Source organism: Zymoseptoria tritici, chromosome 6 (genome assembly GCF_000219625.1).
Source record: "Zymoseptoria tritici IPO323 chromosome 6, whole genome shotgun sequence".
In the NCBI taxonomy this organism is placed as follows: domain Eukaryota; kingdom Fungi; phylum Ascomycota; class Dothideomycetes; order Mycosphaerellales; family Mycosphaerellaceae; genus Zymoseptoria; species Zymoseptoria tritici.
Genome location: NC_018213.1, coordinates 121,919 through 146,906, shown reverse-complemented (window position 1 = coordinate 146,906; position 24,988 = coordinate 121,919). Strand labels below are relative to the sequence as shown.

General features: G+C 53.0%; 10 protein-coding genes across 10 annotated transcripts; 7 read left to right on the top strand and 3 right to left on the bottom strand.

Annotated features, from left to right (window-relative positions):
• Positions 1–620: 620 nt before the first annotated feature.
• Positions 621–1,824, top strand: MYCGRDRAFT_93625 (uncharacterized protein; the record flags this gene model as incomplete). The annotated part of the gene is made up of 2 exons (XM_003851946.1): positions 621–673; positions 828–1,824. The coding sequence occupies 2 exons, from the start codon at positions 621–623 to the stop codon at positions 1,822–1,824; spliced, it is 1,050 nt and encodes a 349-aa protein (XP_003851994.1).
• Positions 1,825–2,777: 953 nt separating this feature from the next.
• On the top strand, positions 2,778–4,345 carry MYCGRDRAFT_93624 (uncharacterized protein; the record flags this gene model as incomplete). The annotated part of the gene is made up of 2 exons (XM_003851947.1): positions 2,778–2,883; positions 2,943–4,345. 2 exons carry the CDS (start codon positions 2,778–2,780, stop codon positions 4,343–4,345), a joined length of 1,509 nt encoding a protein of 502 aa, XP_003851995.1.
• Positions 4,346–5,068: 723 nt separating this feature from the next.
• MYCGRDRAFT_93623 (uncharacterized protein) lies at positions 5,069–6,314 on the top strand (the record flags this gene model as incomplete). The annotated part of the gene is made up of 3 exons (XM_003851948.1): positions 5,069–5,266; positions 5,663–6,111; positions 6,170–6,314. The coding sequence occupies 3 exons, from the start codon at positions 5,069–5,071 to the stop codon at positions 6,312–6,314; spliced, it is 792 nt and encodes a 263-aa protein (XP_003851996.1).
• A 741-nt stretch (positions 6,315–7,055) lies between these two features.
• MYCGRDRAFT_86340 (uncharacterized protein) lies at positions 7,056–8,862 on the bottom strand (the record flags this gene model as incomplete). The annotated part of the gene is made up of 4 exons (XM_003851283.1): positions 7,056–7,356; positions 7,407–7,791; positions 7,846–8,632; positions 8,695–8,862. The coding sequence occupies 4 exons, from the start codon at positions 8,860–8,862 to the stop codon at positions 7,056–7,058; spliced, it is 1,641 nt and encodes a 546-aa protein (XP_003851331.1).
• Positions 8,863–9,228: 366 nt separating this feature from the next.
• MYCGRDRAFT_72713 (uncharacterized protein) lies at positions 9,229–11,001 on the bottom strand (the record flags this gene model as incomplete). The annotated part of the gene is made up of 2 exons (XM_003851282.1): positions 9,229–10,761; positions 10,834–11,001. 2 exons carry the CDS (start codon positions 10,876–10,878, stop codon positions 9,229–9,231), a joined length of 1,578 nt encoding a protein of 525 aa, XP_003851330.1.
• A 450-nt stretch (positions 11,002–11,451) lies between these two features.
• Positions 11,452–12,440, top strand: MYCGRDRAFT_44018 (uncharacterized protein; the record flags this gene model as incomplete). The annotated part of the gene is made up of 2 exons (XM_003851949.1): positions 11,452–12,233; positions 12,290–12,440. 2 exons carry the CDS (start codon positions 11,452–11,454, stop codon positions 12,438–12,440), a joined length of 933 nt encoding a protein of 310 aa, XP_003851997.1.
• Positions 12,441–14,717: 2,277 nt separating this feature from the next.
• Positions 14,718–15,227, top strand: MYCGRDRAFT_93619 (uncharacterized protein; the record flags this gene model as incomplete). The annotated part of the gene is made up of 2 exons (XM_003851950.1): positions 14,718–14,813; positions 14,982–15,227. The coding sequence occupies 2 exons, from the start codon at positions 14,718–14,720 to the stop codon at positions 15,225–15,227; spliced, it is 342 nt and encodes a 113-aa protein (XP_003851998.1).
• A 3,281-nt stretch (positions 15,228–18,508) lies between these two features.
• MYCGRDRAFT_93618 (uncharacterized protein) lies at positions 18,509–20,265 on the top strand (the record flags this gene model as incomplete). The annotated part of the gene is made up of 4 exons (XM_003851951.1): positions 18,509–18,651; positions 18,751–18,993; positions 19,113–19,183; positions 19,550–20,265. 4 exons carry the CDS (start codon positions 18,509–18,511, stop codon positions 20,263–20,265), a joined length of 1,173 nt encoding a protein of 390 aa, XP_003851999.1.
• A 654-nt stretch (positions 20,266–20,919) lies between these two features.
• On the top strand, positions 20,920–22,071 carry MYCGRDRAFT_93617 (uncharacterized protein; the record flags this gene model as incomplete). The annotated part of the gene is made up of 2 exons (XM_003851952.1): positions 20,920–21,357; positions 21,571–22,071. 2 exons carry the CDS (start codon positions 20,920–20,922, stop codon positions 22,069–22,071), a joined length of 939 nt encoding a protein of 312 aa, XP_003852000.1.
• A 1,596-nt stretch (positions 22,072–23,667) lies between these two features.
• On the bottom strand, positions 23,668–24,408 carry MYCGRDRAFT_93616 (uncharacterized protein; the record flags this gene model as incomplete). Its single annotated transcript, XM_003851281.1, has 3 exons — positions 23,668–24,009; positions 24,063–24,280; positions 24,348–24,408. 3 exons carry the CDS (start codon positions 24,406–24,408, stop codon positions 23,668–23,670), a joined length of 621 nt encoding a protein of 206 aa, XP_003851329.1.
• Between the last annotated feature and the right edge of the window lie 580 nt (positions 24,409–24,988).

Below are 24,988 nucleotides of genomic sequence, written 5' to 3'. Positions count from 1 at the left end.
GGCCGCATATTGGAAGCGGTGAAGCCAAGAGGAGGAGGATGCATTACTCAGTGAAGGGAAATAGGCGAGTCCCAAGGCGATGGTGAAATTGGGCAGAGCTCCCAATATCGTCGCTTGATCACGCCGTCGTCCTCATCTTGAAGCCGGGAAAGTTCCGAGCGGCCGCAAGACCGTTGCCCTGGACCTGGCCCTACAGTGGGTTTGTCGTTTCGGCAAAGCAGTTGATCCACTCGACGTTAGCCGCTTCTTCGGACGCCCGATTCCGACAAGGTCGAACGTGGTCTCAGCAGGATTGCAAGCGTACAGTAGACCGTTATGGCCGAAGACCAGGGTCGGTTACCAGGGCGCCTCAGCGACTGTGCCCAGTTGCAGCACTCCATTGCCCCATGACCAGCATTGTTGCGGATTGCGCTGTTCGAAACATAGCTATCACTTTTGGCGCTAGATGCAATCGTGCGGTTCGAGTGTGGATCTGGAAGGGTGTTAGGGATCGTCCTGCTCAATACATAAGGATGAGTGCTGCAACCTCAGGGTTGATTACAAGCTCTTGTTGAACCACGATCGAACTCTTCCTGAGCATCTTGAAAACTCCCAAACTCAAAAGTTCTCAACCTTGAACGATGTCGTCTGCAGCCGGGTTCCAATTCAGAGGAGCTTGCGAGCCATGCCACAGGTGAGACCTCAACAACAAGCCGGATGCATCGAACATCAAGCATTGAGCATCCAATCCTTTCATCGATAGTAGCTGACTCCAATCCGCACCACAGAAGAAAGATCAGATGTATCATACCACCGGGTGAAAGCTCATGTACCTTGTGCACACACAGCGGCATCGCTTGCTTGTTCGCACCTCGGCGTAAGCCCGGACGACCGAAGAGACTGGGATCGAGCAATAGTGCAGCAGCAGCCGAAAAGCAACCTTCGCCCACAAGTCGACAATGGTCTTCCTCGGAAAGTCCTCCACCCGTCGAGATGAAGCACGAAGCGCCTCCGATGCCAGAGATGGACAACAACCCAATGCCAGACATGAACAACGCCGACTCGATGAATGTCTTCTGGAGCAGTCTCAGCAGCGGCGACGAGTCATATGTCAACACAGCCAGCTGGGGGGATGCTGCAACACAGCTGTCGTATGCCCACCATGACCATTCGGGCATGAACTGCATCCCCGAGTCGATGCAATATTCGCTTTCCCAGCCAGTGCCCGGCATGCAACGATCGGATTCGTACTCAACATTCGGTAGCATGCCCGACATGTCGCACGGGAGCTTCCAGTCACGGTCCATCCCATCATCAACTGCCGCGACGACCGACAATGACGTGAGCTTCGACACGACGATGCAGCTGTGCAAGGACCTCCACGAATATCGCTCGCACGTCAGCCGTCGACCTTCCTTCTCGCCGTCAGTACACCACAACCTGTTCCACGACATGCTCCGGATGTGCACCGCCGCTACGAACATGCCTCCTCAAAACACATCCGGTCCGGCATGCCCGGCCACAGCGCTGGTCCTGGCGGCCATGCTCCAGTTCTTGGACGTCTGTGGGCTGATCATCTCGCGGCTATCGGACTCGTCGTCAATGTCCACACCCGCGAGCACCCACCTGGAGAACATGTTCCTACTCCGGAAAATGGACCTTGTGCTACTACCCACCAAACTGTTCCTGTCGGACAAAGGACACCATGCCGGCGTGGCGAGGGCGCAGGCGCTGCATCACGAGATCGAGGCCGTCATCTCCAACGAATACCCGCAGTTGGCATGGGGAGACGGGCAGGGCATGCTGACGGCGGGCCAGGGAGAGATGTTCCAGCAGCAGATGTGAGACACGTGGGTGTATGTTGCGGATGGATCGAGGATGTTGCGTGGCCGGCGGAGGTGCGGTAGAATCAAGGTTGGGAGATGGTCGGAAGCATGTTTTTTGTTTTGATTATTGTGATACAGGACTATACCCAGTTGAGAGGCGGTCTGTTACCTCTATATTACAGCGATATATCAGACAGTTGAATAGATGGATACAGTATACCATATGTGCCTCATCGTGTAGCTGAACAATGGATGCCTTTGTCTTGAGTCGACACTGACCTTGTACGAAGACTGTTAGCCTCTGTTGCACAGAGAAAAGATAGATGTCTTGAAGTAGAACTATTGAGGCCTGAGTTGCCAATGATGCCTGAGGCAGGATAGAACTAGAATATGCGTCGTCATGACTTGAGCTCGGATTCCTTCTCTCCTTCCTTCCTTTTACCTCGTCTTTGGACTCAACAACGATACCAGCTTCATCATCCTTGGTATCTCGACCACGACAGTCTCGCTCAATTGCTGCGCAAAGAGACGCCGAGACGTCGAGGAAATTCGAGAGCGAAGAGCCCGCGGATGGACAAGAACACCGACGGAAATGCGCCGAAGCGCTTCATCCGGCATCTCATTGCTCCATGCCTCGCTCACTGCTGACCTCTTGCGCAACCCATGGTGGGACAGACCATGGTTGTATTCGGAGTCGCCGTCATCTCCCTGATCTACGAGTCTTTCGTTTCCAGATCGCCGTGATCATGACTTGCCCGCGGAGCCTCAATCCGGGGCAACCAGGAGCCCGGCAACGATTTGGCCATGGTCTCCAAATGGGCCGTGTTCCGTATTCATGAACTCACCGAGATATATTGACCACCTTAATCTCACGGCCGTAAGGTTTCCGCTATAGCAACTGTCAGTGTTCACTGAGATGTCCACGAACTGCAAGAACTCTCAGCATCTCTCCGTCAACACACAAGAGTAAGCATGGCTACAGTCATGCAACACACCGCGACAGCGATCACCGAAGCAACGAAGCTTACAACGGTCGACTTTGCGACAGTCAAGCCATTGCGGTCCTCGCGAGCAGCCAGTACGATTGAACCACACGGTCATTTATCCACTGGAATACGATGCTGACACATGTTGCAGATGGCATAGAAAGAAGTTGCATAGCACGAGATGCCATGAATCTCTATGGATATATCATGGCGGTGGGAACATACACTCGGCCCTGGTCATCGAGCGAGTGCATCTCCCATGCAACGATCTTCAAAGCTTTGAAACACTGCATAACACAGCATCATGCGCTGTGTACGATCGTCGAGGACGCCGACACCGAAGCTCCACAGCTTCGACAGGCTTCACTGATGGACCTGACGAAGCATGTGGTGACTTTCGATGCTGTCGATGATGATGGACCCGAGAACACCCTTCAGTTTCTAAGGAACGCACACGATCTGCCTCTGCATTCTGGTCATCCTCAGTGGCGAGTAATTCAACTTCCCATCCGGTCCAAAACCGAGGATCGGATCTTGCTTGCCTTCGTCTGCTCGCACGCCTTCATCGATGGTCGCTCGACATTCAGCTTCCACCAAACATTTCTCCAGGCGCTCCAAGACATAGAAAACATCGGATTCGATTCCACACCCGAATTTGCGACACCGTCGAATTACACCGTTCCGGTTGCAATAAACGACAGCGGCAAATTGTCCATCTCCAAAGAGCTACTGCAAGCTGCGAAACAAGGCCCAGACACCGACACGCCCTTCTGGAAGGGCTCAAGCACACGACCCGAATATCCAGGCCCGAAGTTCCCTCTCTATAAATTGGAACTCTTCACCATTTCGCATGCCTTGATTCAGAAATCCGTTTTGGCCTGCCGACAGCAAGGCTCGAAGCTATCTGCCCTTCTGGATCACGTTATCGCTCGCGCCATCTCCAGAGCTCTTCACCGCCGAGGTCAGCATCACACCCAATTCGCTTGCTTCACACCCGTGGACTTGCGCAACACACTACAGTACGACTCGAACGAATGGGGAAACATAGTTTCAAGCAACCTTGAAGTCATCGAAGTAGGCTCCACGACGTTGGACCGCGAGCCACTCTTGGGAAGCGAAGATTGGGAAAAGATCAAGAACACCACCGATTTACTTCTACAGCGCTCAAAAACCTTTGTGGATCATGTCACGCATCTGCTCAGCTATCTGCCCTCGGTCCAGAACTGGCTACTTGGTTGCTTGAAGATGCCTCGCAATGAGTCCTTCACCCTAAGCAATGTCGGATCATTCGACGCACCCAAAGCGACGGACCCGTCTGCCTGGTCCATTGATGACATGAGATTCTCCCAGCACAGCTATCCCGCGGGTCCAGTATTCCTCTTCAATTTTGCTAGCACGAAAAATGGACCTCTGAACTTGACGCTGACCTGGTGGCCGGGCGCGATTGGGGTTGGTGACGATAGCCAGGAATTGGCGTTTGTCCGAGAAATGTGTACGGACATTGTTCTCTTTCTGGAAAGCGTTGCGAGGGATTGGGACGACCTGGAGCAGTAGATGGAAATCCGAGATCTGGGTGAACAGATTTTCGGGTCGATTGTCGATTATCGATTGTCGATTGTCGAGGCGGAATCGGCAGGCTGGATCCGCTTGAGTATGGAGTCGTTGCTCGTTGATCTCCACAATCAGGTCGAATTGAGAAGGAACGCCGAAGCGCAACAGTCCGCGTGTATGGGTGGGAGCGCGGGAGAGACTGCTTTTGGGTATGTTCAGATAGATTTCTCACTGCAGTGAATGACATCCTAGAAGACTTACCTTGTCTGTCTCTTCCAACCTCTGACATTCGGCCTTAGGCAGCGCACCACCATCCTCGTGCTCTATGCGTTCGCCCCACGGCAAAACGGCTTCAGCTGATCTCGCTTGCACCGTCTGCAAAACTTCGGCCTGCTGAACTTGCAGTTTCTCCTGATCTTCGGCCTTGGCCAGTCGTTCCATCATGATGACCCGAACATGAACCCTGATAATCCGATTGGTACCAATAAGAGGGTCATATGCAACACGTTCATCACTCGACAACGGCATGAGCCATTGATGGTTCAACTTCCCGTACCACATCGCTTCCACGGCTCAACATCGTTTGACGCAGGTCGCTAGGTTAGCACGCGTGCTGCGAGCACTAGGCTAGGGACCGCATGCAGTGAACATGAATGGTCTCCACACGCCTGATTGTCGGTAAAAATGTACCGCGGAGGGTTCCACAGTGGTTCCCACGGGCGCAGTATGATTGCCTTCGCATACAGCAACCCTGCGACCACGTTGTTGACAGCCGACTTCATGTCTCAGGCCTTGGGGATTTTCCGTCCAGTCTACCCCATCGAAGTAGACGCTATTCAAGCAGTTCTGGAACCCTACTTGCGACCACGTGGTTCGAAGCATGGTACCAGAGTCCAGAAAGGGAGGGTCGCAGGCGCGCACCGGGTGAGTGGTAATAGTGAACTAGGTCTACGAACCACGCGGGCGAGAGTGGTTTGTCTGTCTCACTTTCCCCAGTCAATATGCTCAGTCAATGCTTTCTTCACAAGCGGATTACAAGCGAAATGGCGTACCAAGCCGGTGTCTTTGCTCTCTTGGCTGTCCGGAGGGGGAGACAAAGCTCAGACATGAGGATGGATGGACGGGACGGGAGACAGGGCTCATGATGGGCGGTGAAGTATAGAAGGAGGCCTTGTGACTGGGAAATGGGATGGAGAAGCAGCAGTACCACTTTCACCGTCTATTCCCAGACTCTTCAAACTCCAAACCTCAGTCTCCAGTCGGTCAGTCTGCATCGAGAACATAGCGCGGCACCGCAAACATTGACTGACCCAATGACAGACATTCAAACATCTTCCCACAATCACCATGCCCTCCCTCCGAGTCCTGACCGCGGTCCTCTTGACCAGCATCCTCGCAACAGCAACCCCCGTCCCGGACCTCTCAACCCGCCAAAGCTGCAGCAACAAAATCAGCATCACGGCCGTCATGGAGAACTGGGCCAAAATCTGGAAGGGCGACACCTCCGACGCCCTGCTCAAAGCAACCATCATGCCCGACATCCTCATCCAGACCGACCGTCTCCCTTACGGACCTGACTACACCAAGCAAAAGACTGAAATGCTCAACGTCCACAACGAAGAGCAATTGCTGGCTTTTGTCAAGGAGTCGAGGAAGGGGTATAGTTCGTATGGCGCCGTTAACAACTACGCTTTTGCGAACTCCGACGGCACGAGGCTGGTGACGAGGTGGACCGTCAATGCTGTCATTGGCTCGGACAATCCTTCTCCGTGAGTGTCTCTTCCTGCGCAGTGCGAGGAGTCTTGTGCTAATGTGGTCGGACGATAGGATCAGGAAGGCTGGTGACCGTATCAGCTTCGATGGCACGGATCTTGTTGCTTTCGATCCTTGCTCGGGTAAGATTCAGACTGTGCAGACTGCGCAAGATACGTTGAACTTCGCTTACCAGTTGGGGATGAACATCTTTGCTTGAGGTTTGGCGGGACGGTATGGCGCCGGTGGTTGAAGGGATTGGTCTTATTTCGATGTCGAGGAGTCTCGATCGATGGATCATGACAGTGATTTCCTTTGGTCTGTCGACTTTTGGAGGCTTTGTGCTGTTTAATCCAATAGTGAATCCGGCAGCGAACCATTCATGCGTTGCTGTAGTCTTTCTACAACCTCCAAGAACCTCCAAGTCATCCATGTCAGGCGATGAAACGTGCTTTTCCTGGTATCATACCCGAACCTTTTTTTGACTTCCACGAACCTCGTACGCTCCATTGTAACATCAAGTCCGATGTTCGCCGCCTGGGCACAACTTCTCTGCCCTCTACTCGCTTTGTGCGGCTCAAACGAAGACCCCGATGACGCTGGCTCCATTAATAATACACAGACTTGCGAGTCTGACAGCTACCGTAGGGCTCGCAAGGTATGAAAGCATTTGGAGTGCCATCTGCTTTAGAAGCCGGGGGCATATGCAGGTCTCGCTTGATCCATGGCTCGCGACAAGGCATGGAGCTCATGCCGTATCATACGTTCGCACGAAGACTGCTACGAGAATACCCTGTGCCAAGGTCTTCACGGCCCTAGTCGGTAATGTATCCTTATCCTCGAGCCTCAAGTAGGCTTGCGGCGACTCCGGCCGGATTGTGGGCAAATACCGCGAAGCTTGCGACGTTCCATTGCCGAAATATGATACTGCTTGAACACGCCGTGTATCCTACAAGTCCTACTACCCATCAAGGTAGTAGGCCAGATTCCCACCCTTGGCTTCCAGCTCAGTGAACCCATTCCCCATAAACGTAAATCTATTCTTCGGATTCCACGGCACGATATCAAAATCCTCCGTCCGAAATGCGTCCAGCATCTGTCGGAAGTGGATGAGACTTCCAGGATACATGGCCCGGACCTTGTCGCCCGCTGCTGCATTCCGATACCACGACTTGCAGCCGCCGGACCATACTGTCCGCTGAAGGAAGGCTTGCGAGTAGTCGTTGAATTCGCGCAGGACGTCAGGCTTGACGGTGACACTCCTGTTTGATATGTCAGCTTGGTCGTATCCAACTGACACTGCAGAACGTACTTGATACCCTCGCCGGCGATTTTGGAGCACCATTTCAAAATGTATTCAGCGGTTGCATCGATCATACCGAAGATGCTCCCAACCCCAGTCGGTGTATTGGGTCCTGTCGCTGTGAAGTAATTCGGCATCTCGGGTGCGAAGATTCCAAGGAATGCTTCCGAGTCGTCTTTCCAGATCTCCTTGAGGTCTGCGCCGTGCAGTCCTTTCATCGTCCAGGCGGGTTTGAAACTCACGTCGAAGCCAGTCGCACAGATCACGACGTCGAGTTCTGTTGTCTGAGGTTCGGAGTCTGGTGCGGGTTGCGAGATGATGCCTGACTCGGTGAAGCGGACGATCGGCTCGAAGTGCTTGTGTACGTTGTCGGACTGGAGGGCTTCGAGGTAGCCTTTGCGCACATGTTAGCTGGGTTCGAAGGAGAAGGACAGCGACGACGACTCACCTTCGCCCGGCGTGATCCTCCTACATCCGACCTCGTAGTCCGGCACCAACCGCTTGATCAGCTCTTCGTCTCCTCCCAACCTTTCTTTCATCATCCCAGCAAACCATTCTCTCCCGCCGATTTGCTGTGGTGAGTCCTTCAAAAACAAGGGGTACGACTGATTGAAAGCATGTTCGAGAGTTCGACGCACTTCCTCCAGTTCCTCCGGATGAGCACGCCACCGCTGTTTCTGCTGCTCGGTATAGGCGAAATTTTTCCCTTCTGGCGTGTGGTCACCCAGGAAATTGGGAATGATCCATGTGGGTGTTCGCATGTAGGAGTGTACGCTCGCGGCTTTCTGTTGGATTTGTGGCAGTATCTGTACTCCCGTGGAACCGTTGCCGATCAGTCCGACCTTTTTCCCTGATAGATCGACGTCTCGCCAGTTGGCGCTGTGGATCAATTCGCCTTTGTAGTCTTTGATTCCGGGTATGTCGGGCCATTTCCAGCTGTTGAGGAACCCGGAGCCGTTGACAAGGATGTCGGCTTCATCTTGAATCGTCTCGCCTGATGAGGTCTCGATTGTGATATCCCATTTGCCTCTCTCGTCTGACCATACCGCGGCAATCACCCTGGAGTTGAGACGAATGCATTCCCTCAGTCCAAAGTCATCCGCCGTCTTCTTGATGTACTCGAAGATCTCTCCACCGGAGACGTAGAACGACGACCAATTCGGATTGGATGCGAAGGGAAAGCAGTAGACGTGTGCCGGAACATCGCATGCCGCTCCGGGATATCGGTTCTCGTACTGGAAGAAGCCACATCAGCATAAAGCCTTGAAGGAATGAACATCTCTTTCTCGAGCCATACCCAAGTTCCACCAATCTCCGGATTCTTCTCGTAGATCTGCAGGTCGATGTAACTGTGGTCTCCGGTATGTTTGTGCTTGTACGCCAGTGTCAGATTTGAAAAGCCCGCTCCAATGGCTACGACTCGCAGCTTTCGCTTGGTGAACAGTGGTTGTTCGACGATCTCCATTGTGGCTGAGTGATAATGTGTGATTCCGGACCTTGACCAGTAGGTTGCTCGACCACCATATATTGGAACCTTGATCTTGTGCGTCACTCTTTCGGGCCCGACGGCGCATATATATGGGGGAAACGATCATGCCGCGGAGTATAATCGGTCCGCCAGATTTCGGGAAAAGCTGCTGATCTTCGCTCGACCGGCAACATGGGTTGGTTTCGATTGAGGGTTTCAGTTCCAGTCCTTGACGACTGAACATCACGCCACGGACGGGAGAAGCTCGAAGTGGGTGCCCGGAATATGCTCGGAGAGAGTCTGAGATCGTTGCAAATTCAGCGGATCCATCTATATCCTCACCCCGCGCAAACAATGCCGGGCTCACTTATGATAATCCCCATGAAATCCAATCCCCCAAGGCACATCGCCCTCAGCCTTCCCAACTTCCTGCAACGTCTCAGCGTCCAGACACAGCAAGTAGCTGGTACTCTTCTCCCCATCCAGAACACAACTCAACAGCCAGCCACCGTCCTCTTTATCCTTCCTCGCCTCGTCCACGACAAAAATCGGCTCGCCGGGAGTATGTTTCGCCACAGACCAGCGCTTCATCACTTGTGTTTTCAAGTCCACTTTGACTATGCTGTCGTAGAAACTCGAGAGTCCGTGGTCGCCGATACCATAGACGTATTGGTAGGGTTTGGTGTGCAGTGTTGGATTGATGGTTGGGAGGTCGCCGTTGAAGGCGATACGGAAGTCGGACTCCGCTGGCTCTGGTGCTTTCGAAGGGCTGGTGACGTTTTTCAAACGGTATCGAGCGAGTGTTGACTTTTTAATACCTCGATCTCGGGCTCCAGCTCCGTCAGATACAAGGTTCTCGTAGTACAGTCCTTGCAGCACTTCCATGGTTGGATACTCGACAATGTCGCACAGCAAGTCCGTCGTGCCATTTTCGTTCTTGACTTCGAACGCGTTGACCGTGTGGAAAGCGAACATGGCTTTTGAGGTGAACCGCTTCACGGCACCATTGCTGGCGTTACCGTTCTTCCGATCGACGACGAGCCAATGTACTGGTTTTGCGTCGTCGAAGGGCGTCAAAGCATCGAGAACGTTGCGTTCCCATAGTGTCTTGAGCCCTCCAGCTGCGTAATGGGAGCTCCAGACACAGAGTATCACATAGTTCTCAGTCAGAAAGAAGGCGTGCAAGTATGCTGCAGGAATATCCGGCTCGGTGATGGTTGCCAGAATCTCCGTTTTGCCAGTCGCGGCGGACGTGCAGTACATTTTGTAAGTAGCATGTCGTCCGAACGCCAGATTGAAGTTGAAAGCGTCTCCAGTCACCGGATCGAATTGTGCATGGGCGCAGGACATGGGACCCGTGAGATCTGGATGCAGCTTCGTCTGCGTGATGACTTCTTTAGGCTCCAAGGTCGTCGCATCAACGGTCTTGAAAGCACCCTGATCCGTTCGAGTCTCAAGCAAGTTGTTGCCTCCACCTCCACCATGCACGGCACGATGAACCGTGACGCCAGACATCAAGTCCTCTGGTCCCTCCCGTTTCGCAAACGCCGAAGTAAACAGCGTCATGACCTTCCCAAAGAATCCCTCGCATGGATCTCGCTTTTGCGCGAATGTGATGCCGTCTAGTCGCTTGCTCTTCCTCGCTTTCTCCATCAGACCGTCGACTTGACGGCGGGAATTGAATAGGATCTTGCATGTTGCGCCGTCTTGGTCGTCGTCTGGGATGATCTGAAAGCGGTAGAGTTGGGTGAAGCCATCGAACCAGTGGCTCAGTTTGAAGTCACCGACTTGTGCGTAGGCTGGTCCGGTGCGGTAGAGTGTGCCGGCGAGGGCTCGGGGGAAGGTTCCTTTGACGGGTAGCTCGATTGCAGAGCGTTGTTCGGCGTCTACTTGGAACTACGAGGATGGAGGTGTGGTCAGCTGGCTGGCGATCATCCGTGATCGAGTTGAAGGCTTCGATCGACTCACCCCGGCTGCGTTTGGCCAATTGCCGACGTGGTTGTTTGATGTCATGATCTGCTTCGTGGTGTTGAGAATCGTTTGCCTCTGCCAGTTCCTCGATGGACTTCGGTGGTTTCAAAAGGACATCCTCGGCCACTCTCCAGGTCCCTCGCCTGGAATGTCATCGCGCCTGTCTCCGTGGGCGGAGTCGTCATCATCCTCATCCCTCCCAGGCTCCTATCTTGAGCGGCACGAAGATCTTCCTCATGCATGTCGGCGTGGTCCATCGGGTGGTTGTTTCGGGTGATGTGTCCATCGTACGCAACATCCCGTGCTAGACAAGGATTGCCCCAGGGGTGTTCCGCACTACAACCCCGGTTCGGCCGTAAAACAACCCCGATGATCAGCCCTCGGGATGTTTCTTCGCCAGACCACACGTTATCAATACCAAGAAATGTATTCGTTGCGCAGCACCTCGTGGCGGTCCACAATGCGGTCCAAAATTCAGCCGACTTCGATGCCAATGTTGCCATGGCCGGACCATGTCGTTTCAGCGATGCTCGTCGCTGATGAAGAAGAGGTGATGTGCTCCCATCTCTCCTCGTAGCTGCCATACTGCTTGCTGCTCAACACCGGACGACGACCATGGCCAATTACTTTGTCAACCTTACCTGCACCGAAGTGGGACCATATTGTCCTGTCGAAGACACGATCTACGGCTACTACCCGTCTCTGCCACTCAACGCCTTTTTCACAGCCATTTTCGCCGCCTTTGCGATATTCCACATCATCGCGGGAGTCCTCACCAAGACGTGGTTTCTGGCTTGGGTCCTCACGGTAGGGTCTATCGCGGAAGCAATCGGCTATGGCGGTCGGATCATGCTCCATGAGAATCCATACGGCAACACGGCGTTCAGCATCCAAGTCAGCACCCTCATCTTTGCGCCTAGCTTCGTTGCGGCTGCGGTGTATATCACTTTGAAGGATATTGTCAATACTTTCGGCTCCGAGACCAGTGTCCTGAAACCGGCGTACTACACTTGGATTTTCATTTCCTGCGACATTGTCTGCCTTGTACTGCAGTCGGTTGGAGGTGGCATGGCTGGAGGCGCGGGATTCAATCGGCAGCGACGGCAAACCGGAACGGACATGATGATTGCGGGCGTGGTGTTGCAGGTGGTTGTCCTGCTCGTTTTCGCTGCGCTGGTCTGGCTGTATGCCGTACGGACCCGGAAGAATTGGGCAAACGTCGCACAGCCTGCGAAGGCGCTCCTGCAGGAGAGAAAGTTCCGTTCATTCCTGATCGCTGTCGCTGTGGCCTATTCGGCCATCTTCCTGCGCTGTCTGTACCGCATACCGGAGCTCGTCGGAGGTTGGGCGAATCCGATCATGCAGCACGAATCCAGTTTCGCAGTCCTCGAGGGCGGGTACGTATATTGAGGTTCTTCATTGTGCTGCACCGGCTGACAATGTCTCCTCGCAGCATGATTGTCATTGCGGTATTGGCCTTTACGGTCTGCCATCCCGGCTTCTGCTTCCCGCAGACTGCGAAGAGCAAAGACTCCGCCGAATCAGCAGCCTCTGCCGAGGCATCTGCGGAGAAGGGAGACAGAGTGCCATCGCACGAGAGCTGATGGTCTCGCTATGGGCGAGCTCGCATGTATGAGGAATGACCATTGTGATGAATATTGCGTTGTTTGATGGGAGGATTGTTTTGGAGCAAGAATGGCGAGGATTCTGTGGCAAATTGATCGGACCTGCCTCCGTATATACCAATGTCTTACTCAGCGGAATTGAAGCGACGGGACTTCACATTGTGGAGCCTCTATGAGGCTAGAGCCTTGGCACCATGGTCACCTCTTTAGCAGTCTTGAGATACACAGATAGCTCTGTATGCATGTTACCACACGTTCCACAATAGGGGTCGGTCCGGTCGTAAGTTGAGCTCTATTAACCTCTCGCTGGATTGAAATTTTTGATTTGTTTGTTCTGCTTTTGGAGACAGCAGAGTTTAGGTATCTGCCTGCGGGAGAACTACCTCTATTGGCGTATCTCCGCTACCTTATTAACCCGTCTTCGACTTCGACTTTTCCTAGCGTGTTCGCCTTCTTCTCCTACGCGGTTCGCGAGGAATTTCTCCGGGTTTTTTTTTTCCGTCTGGAGACAGCAGTGCCTTGGTCGCCGCTTTGCGAAGGGAACCACGCCTGGCTGGCGCATCTCCAGATCCTCCGATTACTTAATTGCCATTACCGTCACGTCCACTCTCGGAGCGACATACAACGACCTCGATATACACACAATCACCTTCCTGGCGACCTTGCGGGTGCAGGAAGACCCTTACAACACCTTCACTAGGACGGATCCCGTGATTAGGCGACTCCGCAGCAAACCTTGGGACTACCACGAGACCGGTTCACTTTACACTTCGCACGTCACAAAAGACCGCTATCGCCCTTACCCGGTGCCTCGTCACGGCACTACACTACTCGTTCCTCACACCTCGCGACACACACCCTGGAGATTTTCACCTCTTATTTACCCTGGCCGACGCAACTTCCCTAAACGAGCAGCAGGAGCAGCACCCAGCCCAGCACTTTCTCGAGCAATACGGAAGGATCCTTCCTAGTTTCTAAGCCGACCTGCTTAGGCTGCGCTTCCTGATGGACGACCGACAGCAGGTGCTGCGTTAACAACTCCTTACCCTCGCGACGTCCATACTATTGCCAGACGTTGCTAACACCCCGTCATCTTCACTACCACAAGCAATACTACTCCCACAGTCACCAGTCCAGACGAACGCTGCACCGGTAGCACAAACTTAAGAAACACAAGCTTAGCGACTGCTCAGATTGTTCTACACCGCTAGTCATTTGCCCGACTCCGACACTCTTACGAACGCACCAGACGAATTGTCTACTACCCACATCTCTTGGGGAGGCGTTGACAACCGCAAAGACTCTCCACAACAGAACCAAACGGGTGCAGACCTGCCTTCACGACCTTTCGGCAACTTTAGACAGGCGATTGCTTAATCCGACAGCTCTACAGCTTCTACACCAGTCTCCGAGCGTCCTACACACAGACCCTTACGAGTGCAGTCGACTACAACTATGTCCGCGCGGTTTTTAGTACCTACCTTCCAGGGGGACCCAACAGAAAACGTTAACAAGTTCATCCGCCTGGTGGAGAGAGCATTTGACGAAGACACCTAAGCCCGCGGACTTAACTCCAACGAGATCGACTATAACGCGGATGCAGCACTGTTCGCTTACGGTCGCACAGCGGGCACTGCGAAGCTATACATCGACAGTCTGGACGACGACTACTCCGACAGCTGGGTGGTTCTAAAAGAGAAGTTGCGCAGCAGGTTTCCGAGAGCCAAGAACGAGAACAAGCGTACCGCATTTAGAGACTTGAAGTCTTTGGCCCAGGGTAACCGCACGATCTCGGACTACGCAGACGCTGCACGGGCTATCGTCTAACTCGATCCTACCCTCTCCGAACATGTGGCCGAAGCCTTCGTCCACGGTCTAAACAATCGCGACATCAAGCTAGCCGTAGCTAGAAATGTTGCTTTAGGTACCCACACCTTAGAAGAGACTATTAACATAGTCAAAGCAGTCCGCAGCATGCAAGCAAACGAGGACGAGGGCTCAAGGAAGACGGACTCCATTAAAATAGCACTAGAGGCCTTACTACCGAAAGACCGCTTGCTGTACCATATGATCAATGAGCAAGCAGCCGAGAACAAGAAATCGGACGCGAGGGTTGACGACCTGGTGGGCGCTATTAAGAACCTCGTTATCACAGTGCCGACGAAGGGCAAGCAGCAGACAAACACTACAGGCTTTACGATGCTACCTCAGCTCCAGCAGTAGGTGCAACAGCAAGGCCAGAACATTCGATAGAACATGAGTTCCGGAGGAAACCAGTTACAGCCCGCACCAAACCCGACGGCGGCCACGAGGCGTACGGGTGCAGCTCTTGATGGCTTCAACAGTCCGAACGTTCGTTGCTTCGATTGCGGCGAGTACGGTCACATTTTAGCACATTGCTCAGCTACGACAAAGTTGCCGGTGGCCGAACAGCAGAAACTCAAGGACGAGTTTTTGACAAATAGGGCACGCCGCACTGGGATCCCTCCTCCAGCGCAACGCCCACTACAGGCTGCTTAGGCGGAGGCCTACCTTGCTTACTGCGCCGCGTTTTTCCAGGAAGACGACTCTGAAGAACAACAATACATTAATGGGTTCGACTACGACAACGAAAACTGGCCACTATACCAGAACACAGTTGAGGTGATCCCTGCAGACGGAGTTGGCAGTGTGTACGAGGTCACAGCGGAAGAGGTTAATAAGCCGGATGTTGGCGCAGGCTTGTGGAATCTGGATGACTGCACCTTAAGCTCGACCTCGGTGTAGGACCAGGAAGCGACCGCACTGAATGTGGACTCACCCAAGATTACAGAGACTAAGGCTATGGCGCTTGCAAATAAGAGCCAGCGCACGGGTTTTGCGGGATCCTAGCTAATACGCACTGCCGAACCGGGCCTATCTAAATACCCAGTGAAATCGAAATTTCGCGATAGCGCAGTTGGCTAGCACATCAAAGGCATAAAGGGTCAACAGCAGCTCGATATAGTTTCCACACTCCGTGACTTGGAGATCTTAGTCCCACTAATCCACCTAGCGGACATGTGTCCATTAGTTAGGGCAGACATCGCGAACATAATGACTTTCGACATTGCGACAGGTAGCAAGCGCACTATCGACGAATCCGACCAGGAAGCCGGCGCGCATGTCACTTCCGCTAACATGATGGAAATCACTCAGCCGTCAGCTTGTGCAGTCGAACAGCTTCCAAAATCACAGACCCTAACGTGTGTTTACAACTTCTACACGGCGGTGACTGTCGCGGGCGCTTAAACCGTTAAGGCCCTGGTCGATGGAGGCGCCTCGGTGAACCTTATCTCGGGTGAAGTTGCACGCCGCCTGGGTCTTTAGTTTATACCGAGCTTAGCTTTGTCAGTGTCATTGGCCAACGGCGACTCTAAGCCACTGCGTGCATACATTTTCGTAGATATCTTAGTCGCTAGGGTATCCTGCAAATTCAGCGCCTACGTAATGGAGCGTCCGACGGGATACAGCATCCTCCTTTCCAGGCAGTAGATGTCACAAGTCGACCTAATGGGTTTGTACGGATCAAACTAATACTTTATTCGAGGCGAGAACCGAAAGTACCACGAGATCACGAACACGCACCCGGCCAACGTCACACTACCGAAGGTGAAACTCAATCCCAAGGGAAAGATAGATCTAGTCTTAAGCGCAGACGCAGTCGACACGATCTACGCCGCTACGGGTGCAGACACACAGCGCATGCTTCAGAAGATGGCAGAAGGCATGGACGTAGACTCGAACGGCCTGACTTTCCGGGGGAAAGCCAGCGGTCATTAGATCCTCCCCGATCTAATGACCAAGAGGCTGGGGATGCATTTACAGCGGAGTTGGCAGCATTTTTACTTTACCTAGCGTTAGCAGGAGCAGAACCTACACCCACATCCTACGTTTAGCCTATATCCCACCGCGACGCTCGCAAGATCCGCAGAGCAACAACAGTGGCTACAGCGGCACTACGCACGAATTTCACGAAGAATGCTACACCCGTAACAATCTGCGACCTGTCTAACGAGCTTTGCTGGCCAGATAAACCGGCGGGAAAACTGCCACGCGGAGACTACACAGCAAGACTTTTCCACGGCAACGAGTTCCAAGTACTGGAAGACGATATATCTACAATGCACCATTACGTACGGGTGCAGCCTCTAGCCGCAGTTTCTTCGCATGACTGGATCTCTGCCCGCCTCAGTAACGCACCGCGTACCGTGGCCCCGAAGCTTCTGGCAGCAGCATTTCACGTCTCGCCAGTGTCGACTGATCTGAAACTCCGGGGAGTGTCAGTTTCCATGAAGGAACAGCAAGCGGAAGTCAACTACACTACCTAAGAGGAACGAGAGTTCAGCAAACGAGGCGGTTTTCCCACTGAGCGCAGACCCAAGAATTACCGCAGACCGTTTCTTACGAGTGCAGACTTCGAGTCTCTGCAAGATTTTGAGAAGCAGCTGTCCGAGATCTTTCACGAGTTCCCTTACATGTTTAGGGACCTAGTGCAAACTCCGGAACAGCGAAGACGAGTTTAACTCCTGTACTTAACATAGGCAGAAGTGTTCGTGCAGGACATCTCCAAGATGCAGGAAACAGATCTGGTTATTCACAACATACCTACTAAGGGCGTCTAACACAAGGCACCCAAACCGTTACTGTACACAGCAGAAGAAGAGGCATACTAAAGGAAGATGCTACCGAGGTTAGAGGCTGCGGACATTATCGAGCGGTGCGAAAGCTCGTGGTGCGCGAAAACGAAGTTCATCCGCAAACCAGACAACGACCTGCGCATGATTTACCCGTGGATCCTGCTGAACGCGTTAACGATGAAATCGACCTACCCTATAAAACGCATCGAACCTATACTGCAAGGCATTGCGAGAGATGACTCCAAGGTCCTCGTCAAGACGGACGCGAGTAACGGTTTCTGGGCAGTAAAACTTAACCCATTGCACCGATACAAGACGGCTTTCTCGACCTGCCTCGGCATGTACTGCTACAAGAGGATGGGTTTCGGAATAACTGGAGGCCCTACAACATACACGCGGCTAAAGGATATCGCAACGGGCCCTATCCTAGAGCCAGATCCGGAGCCGGCTCTGACAGAGGCAGTGGACGGAGTTTGGTTTAACTGCTTCATCGACGACGACTTGTGCGGTGGACGCGACTTTGACAGCGTTATGGATTTCATGCACAACCACTACTTCCCTCGAGTGTTATAGGCGAGACTGTCCCTGTCGCCGAAGAAGTCGGAGTTCTTTATATCCAAGGTCAAAGTGCTGGGACATACCAAAGGACTATCGGGAATACGACTAGCGGAAGACATAATAGCTGCATTTCGCAAATAGCCAGTCCTAACGAACGAGAAGGAGCTCGCAGACTTTTGCCACATGCTGCCGTGGGTGAAATTATTTATTCTAGGGAGATCGGACAAGACCGACATCTTGAAAGAAGCCCTAATCCAAGAGCGCACTACTAAAGTCACAAAGGGACGAGAGCACAGGGCGTGGAAGACAGTGGATTTCCAATGGACGGAGAGACAGCAGCAGGTGTTTAACGACATCCGCAACGCAGTCTGCGAGACAGCAACTTTATTAGGAAATCCTTTGCGTTAATACCACCTCGCAACTGATGCGTTACGTACGGGTGCAGGAGGTTGCCTTTTCCAGATTCCGGATGCCCCAGTAGGCGAGAGAGCCAAATTTGGATCGAAGCGTCAGCGTTTGCAGGTTGTTGCTTTCTTGAGTTTTAAGTTCAACGGCGCAGAAACAAGGTACCACACAACCGAGAGAGAAGCGCTTGCACTAATCAAATGCTTGCGCGAAATGTCATAGCTCCTCCGAGGACGTCCTCACCCGATCATCGTTTACACTGACCACTCGGCACTATTAGCAATCAGGCAGGGTGACCACATCTCTCAAAGGCTCACTCGTTGGCAGCTGGAACTATTGGAATATGATATAGACATCGTTCACGTGCCCGGCAAAGACTTGACTATCGCGGACGGACTTTCACGCATACGCTCTACACCTGAATACATGCCTGGCAATGGCCCGGAATCACCCACACTGCACGGAATGTCACTGGAGGCAAATGCTACGCCAGATCCTACCGGTGCAGTCGCTCCCGATTACGAGGATCTCGACCCTAAGGACCTGCTTACACCGGAACAACGAGCAAAGTGGCATTCTTGGTTAACGAGCGAGTAGTATCGCGAAGTGACTCTGTACAAACTAACAGGAGCAATACCGGGTGTTCCCTACCTTAACCGCAACTACAGGAAACTCATTCGATCGCTGGCAGCCAGAATTATACTGGTGGACACCGAGGTCTCGAGCTACCTCGCTTTTAAAGAGCGAACCGGCAAACTGAGCAGATACATTTTGCAAGAAGACGTCGCTTCCACTTTGATCAAGCTGTACGACATTTGTGGTCATTTCTCCGACCGCATTACTCAACAACGAGCGGTCGGGAAATACTATTGGCCCTCGAGGTTTCACGACATCGTCAAACACTGCCGCGAGTATGCAGGGTGCTAGTTCCTAAAACTACTTCGACTATCTAAGGGATTACTACTAGTTCTTTTACTTCAGCCGATGGATTGCCTGGCGCTGGACTTCGTTGGTCTAATTACACTACCAGGACCGCAGGGCGAGCGCTACATCCTGGTAGGAGTCGACTACTGCACTCGATTCCTATTCGCACGACCCTTGGTGGGTGCGACTGCGTCAAATGTGCTGGCTTTCTTTACTACATCGTGGACATCTTCGGCTGGCCAAGGATGACTTTTACAGACAACGGATCCCACTTTTACGGGATCTTTGCGGAAGTCTTGAAGTCAAAAGGCGTCGCGGTCTTGTACGGACTAGTGAGCCACCCACAGTCTACGGGGCTGGCGGAAGCATATGTTCGACTCCTGCTTAAAAGCATAAGATCGATATTGCAGGACGAACCGACACAGCTGTGGAGATGGCCAGAAAAAGTGCAGGAAGCGGTTTTTCCGATCAACACCCGATAGGTTAGGCACGTAGGGTTTCACCTATGCGAATTGCTGTACGGATGCACACCACACTATCCAGGGGCAGACATTACTCCAGAAGACCAGGTACGGGTGCAGTCTATACTCGATAAGATGAAGACGGACCTATCAGCTCTCCTGTTAGCGTCGTTAGCCGAGGAACACCACGCAGTACGACTTGCGAGACTGGACGAGATCAGGACATCGACACTCGACAGACGATTGCGCTACCAAATGAAATTGGCAGAAGACGATAAGAAGCGGGGGCCAGCACTGAAGGCAGGGGACGCCGTATTAGTCAGAAGGCTGCAACAAGATCAAGAGCACGGACACAAGTTCGAAGTGAAATATGATAGCCTATACATCTTAGAGAAGATCACATCGTCAGGACAAGCGGGGATACTGAAGTCTATGCATGGGGAGTCTCCGTTGCAGGGCAAGAAATACTACTTGAACGACCTACGGCTCTTTGTTCCAGACTCCGAAGGCCGCTGGAAGAAGACCTCCAAAGCGAACCGCGCGATTCAGCTTAAGCTAAGAGGGGAAGTTAACCAGCGCCGCAAGTTCAAGAAACACAACAAAGAGCGAGTAGCGCAAGGATTGCCAGAGCTGCCCAACCCCGACCGCCGACATCACCCTGCTATCGACGACCCACTAGGCCCACGAGATGTCAGCTGGAATCCATCGATCGGAATCGGTGAGCCAGCTAAAGCAGACGAAACATCGACAGCATACTGGGACCGCAAGTCCGTTGCGCTGTCCGATCTTCTCAAATGAAACCGCACCCGTAAAAGGGAGCACAGGGACATCTTCTCCGGCATGACTTTTCCCCACAGCAGGATTTACCTTGGAAGAATTTAGCACCCAGCGATTTCACGGCCTTAGCGGAATTTCAAATTGCATTCAGGCTGCACCCGTAAGATTTACGGCGGCAGCAGGAGAGAAAACTTTATTGAGAACCCTGGAGCGACCGTGAGCTAGGGCACAGATCACAGCCGCGAATCGAATGATTACATGCAGAATTCGGAAGACCAGGCTGCACCCGTAAGAACGCAGGCTGGGTGACCTGGAATTCTCACTACGGAATGCGCTTTCGAGTATTGCGCTCCACTAGCAAGACCTACACCCGTAAGAATTACCGACCGAATATCTATAATCACTAAGAGATGGAACTCACAGTGGAAATGCAACTGTCACGATGGACGGGAGTTGAGAGGCACATAATCAACTTGAAATCTCAGACTGGTTAGCATATGTCAAATCGTTACGGGTGCAGAACCGCGCAACACATGCTTTCATGTGCTCGAAGCATTCACCTTACTAATGCTATAACTCTTTCTTCGTTCTCTTATCCTCTTTCACAACGACATCCACCTTGACAACGACGACCTCTGCGACATCTACTCTTCCGGACAACAACGACATCATACTATGGCTGAAGCAAAGTTCCGCCTAACGCAGGAGGCGAGGCGAGAAGTCGCGCGCCGATGCGGCGCTGAGGACATGACTTTCGAGACTCCGTTATACCTTGGAGAATACTCTGCAGACCCAATCACGGCCATGACGCAGATGATCGACCTCGGGAGCTTTGCTCAAAGCACGAAGGAAGCTCTACTCAAACTCGGACACACGGATCTTGCGGAATTGATCCACGACCTTCTAACGCCGGCGTACGACGAGAGCATGAGAAGAGCGGACCTGCGCCTTTGCGCTAAAGCTTTCAAACTCGGAGTGTCACTAGCCATTAACGGAGACATAAGCGAATTCTTCCCGAGCGCGTACCCTCAACAGCTAAAGACCGATTGCAACAACTTCAAGGTCGACCTTTTCAGACTGCTACTGGACCTCTCGACGGACAAAGACGTTCCGGTAATGGACTAGTTTGGAGAGGATCCGATAGCAACTGCAGCGAGAGTAAAGACGAAGACAGTACCACCTCCGCTTTAGAGCTATCGAGGGCGTCCAAAACCCAACGACGGCCGCAAACTTGGCAGAGGAGGACCAGCTGTCCCGGTGGAGAAACCGTCGGCGCCGACAGTCCAGCAGAAGACTGCAATAGCTTAAGCGCCATTACCAGCGAAGGGCCCCCAAGGTAAAGGCAAACAGCGCGCGATCAGCCTATCGGTGGATGAGCAAATTGACGAAGCTACGCCGGAGCATTCCAGCGAAGACGAAGAAGACGCACCACTACCGACATCAAAGCGCAGCAAATCTTCACTATCGACAGCGTCCAAGGGCAAGGCGGCGAAGAAGTCTACGAAGGACTGGACGGCCACCCATCCGAAACTGGACGCCGTAGGCTTTGACACTGCTGTGAAAGAGGTCTTGCGCATCGGCCGCCAGTTCAAGTCGAAAGGCATTACGGAGGTAGCGTACAGTCGACACAAAGCGGCACCCGACTGGTTTGACAAGAATAGCAAGATCTACGCGAGGAGAGCCGACGATCTCCTTTCAGCAATAGATAAGAATGGCCTCTATCTGCTGCCTAAGAGCGAAGTAAAGAACTTCGGCGACCCCGAGAAGCTGAATCGCGACCGCCTAGACAAATCGAACAATGCGAAGGGAGTCCCGCGCAAACGATAGGCGCCCTTAGTGAAGCAAGGCCGTACGGAGACAGGCCAAATGGACTCGAAGAACAACTATGCCGAGGAACTCTCTAAAGAGGGCAAGACGTCGCTTACGGGTGCATACCTAAGCCTCGTAAGGGACGACGCAACCGTAACGGGCCTCAAACGTAGTACGAAAGCTCGAAAGGATGCCGCTAACAACGAAGCAAAACTCGCGATCGCAGAGGTTGATATCGCGGAGCTTAAGCGAAGACTTAGAGTCATAACCCACGAATTCGCAAAGCTGACGGGAAAAGACCCCAAAATCAGAGACTCCGCAGCTACTAAACTCGCAAAGTCACTTAAAGGAACCGACGCGGACTTCTACAAGACGTTGTACCGCCTCGAGATCAAGAAGCCGGACTACATCGACAGCAGCACGCAGACCGAGGATATTGCGGGTGCAGCATCGCTTAACAACACTCTCCCAGCCTCAAACGAGAGGACGACCTTCGACATGGCTTCCTAAGGCACACAGACAGACGTTACGGGTGCAGTTGTTCCCTACATCGAGTCGCGACCAGTCCCTAGCTTTACTTACCACCCTCTCGACTACGATGGAATCCACCCACCAGCGCTTCTAAGGGAGACGACAGCCAACGACGCAGAAGACCAGGCGACGACCAACGACGCCGGGGACCAGGTCGACGAGGAGATCGACAGCGCGAACTTCGATCCATCCGACGACCCAGAGTTCCGAAAGCAGTATCCAGAGTTGTTCTTAGACAACGAAGGCGAGGGACACGAAGGCGAGGAAGCAATGGAGTTAGACTGAAGCGGGTGCAGTTTTCAAGGGCGGAGAGGATTTCTTTGATATTCGAGCATAGTTTCACGCATGGATGGGAAGCATTCGGACGGTGTTTTCATGCTACTGAAAGGGGGAGTCTTCAAAAGCTGTTACGGGTGCAGTCCTTTGGGGGAACAGCACGGTTTTGTTTCCTTTCGAAGGAGGGGTTCAGCAGTCCTTTAAGACATACGACTTCAACATCGGTGGATTTGAGCAATTCTTGCGAGTGCAGTTTCCTTTCGAGGGGGGTTCTGCTATGCACTCCTTTGGGGGAGCAGCATGGTTTTGAGCACTTCTTACGAGTGCAGTTTCCTTTCGAGGGGGTTTCTGCAGCCCTTGGGCAGCAGTTCTTTCGAGGGGGAGTTCTTTTTGGTCTGGGGGAGCTTGTGGAGCCTCTATGAGGCTAGAGCCTTGGCACCATGGTCACCTCTTTAGCAGTCTTGAGATACACAGATAGCTCTGTATGCATGTTACCACACGTTCCACAACATCATGGTGTTTCAATGCTTTCCTCGTTCGGATACATAGCAGCGGCCGAGCGAAAACTCCCGTTGCCATGGTCGATTGAGCCGTACCAGTCAGTCAGAAGTCCAGCTCGAGACATACCATCGTTCACAATGCAACAACAGAGCGATGTCTCGACCGGACCTCGGTCACCTCGCAAGGAGATCGGGAACGACGAAGTTTAGGGAGATATCCATGACGCAAACAAAGTAGATACCCTGGCAGTCATATGACGCTCTATAGAAGCAAGCTAGAACGCCGGCACTCATCCACCCTTGTGTTTCAACACATAGCCAACGCCCTCCTCGCACACTTCTCAATCGCATGCGCAATATTCCTCGACGTCACATCATCCCTCGGCACATCATGCCCCCCGGGCAAGACCAGTACCTGTCCTAGCGAACTCTCGCAGCTTTTACTCAACTCCACACTCTGCGGGTAGCACGTATCGTGTTGCCCAACACAATGCAGGGTGGGAAGATCAATGTGTCCGAACGTCCCGATGGTTTTGACGAGTTCTTCGGAGAGCGCGGTGATGGGTGGGATCAAGGCGGCGCAGATGAAGATGCCGAATTTTATGGAGGTGGGGGATTGTGCGATGAAGGCGGCGGCTACGGAGGCGCCCTGGAAATAGTCAGTATGTTGCCGGGTTGGTGGGAGGGATGGGAAGAATGTACCTGACTAAAGCCCATGATTGCATCGTACGGTCCATCGGCTTCGACAACCTCGCGGACGTATTCGACTGCCTCTTCCAACTCCTCCGGATTGTACTTGTCGAAGAAGCAGAAGTGAGGGGGAGGGTAGATGCCTTTCAGGCCTGGGCCGGGTTCGCTGTCGCATGGCGCTTCGAGGTAGTCGAAGGACCATGTCGGCGGGAGATATGCTCGGAAGGTGCCTGGTAGTTGGCGGTCAGATGGATGATTTCTCGGACGAGGTGATCTTCTCGAGCGATGTTGACTGACTGGTCTGGCTTTCCATGATGGCCGGGCTGGCGCCTTGTCCGTGGAGGCAGAGAACACGCATGTTGACTTGATTGGGTGGAGGAGCTTTTGATCTTCTCGGTCGGGATGCTGTCGTGTTGATCGATAATGTAGTGACTGATGCTGGAGCGGAGCTGCTGAGACTGTGACTCTGTTGTTGTTGTAGCGACGGTGTGTGTCGATGTCAATGCTGTTTCTGTCGTTGGTGCAATGTCAATCCTTGACTGATATAGAAGACATGAAGTCCAGTACTTGACTTTGCCACAACAATGAAACTGCGTTCATCGTCATCGTGCAACAACACTCCATCACAGGGCTATGCGCCGCACAATGTCTCCGTCGCCGAACGATAGGCCGGCATATCGGTGCGCCGCCAAGTCTTTCGGCCGAAGAGGAGTCGAATGCGCCTTCGGCTGTCCGAATGCTTCATTGCCACTTCGCGGCGGTGGACCGGTGTTGTGGGACTGGTTACGCGAGAAGCAAATATGGACGCCCAGAATACGCCGCGGGTGGATTGCGTATCGCTCAGAGCTGGACTTCACCGCTCAGAGACCTACGGACATTAGCAATGGGCAACAAGAAGTGCTTGAGCATTCTTAAAGGGAGCCAAGCCACCACCACAG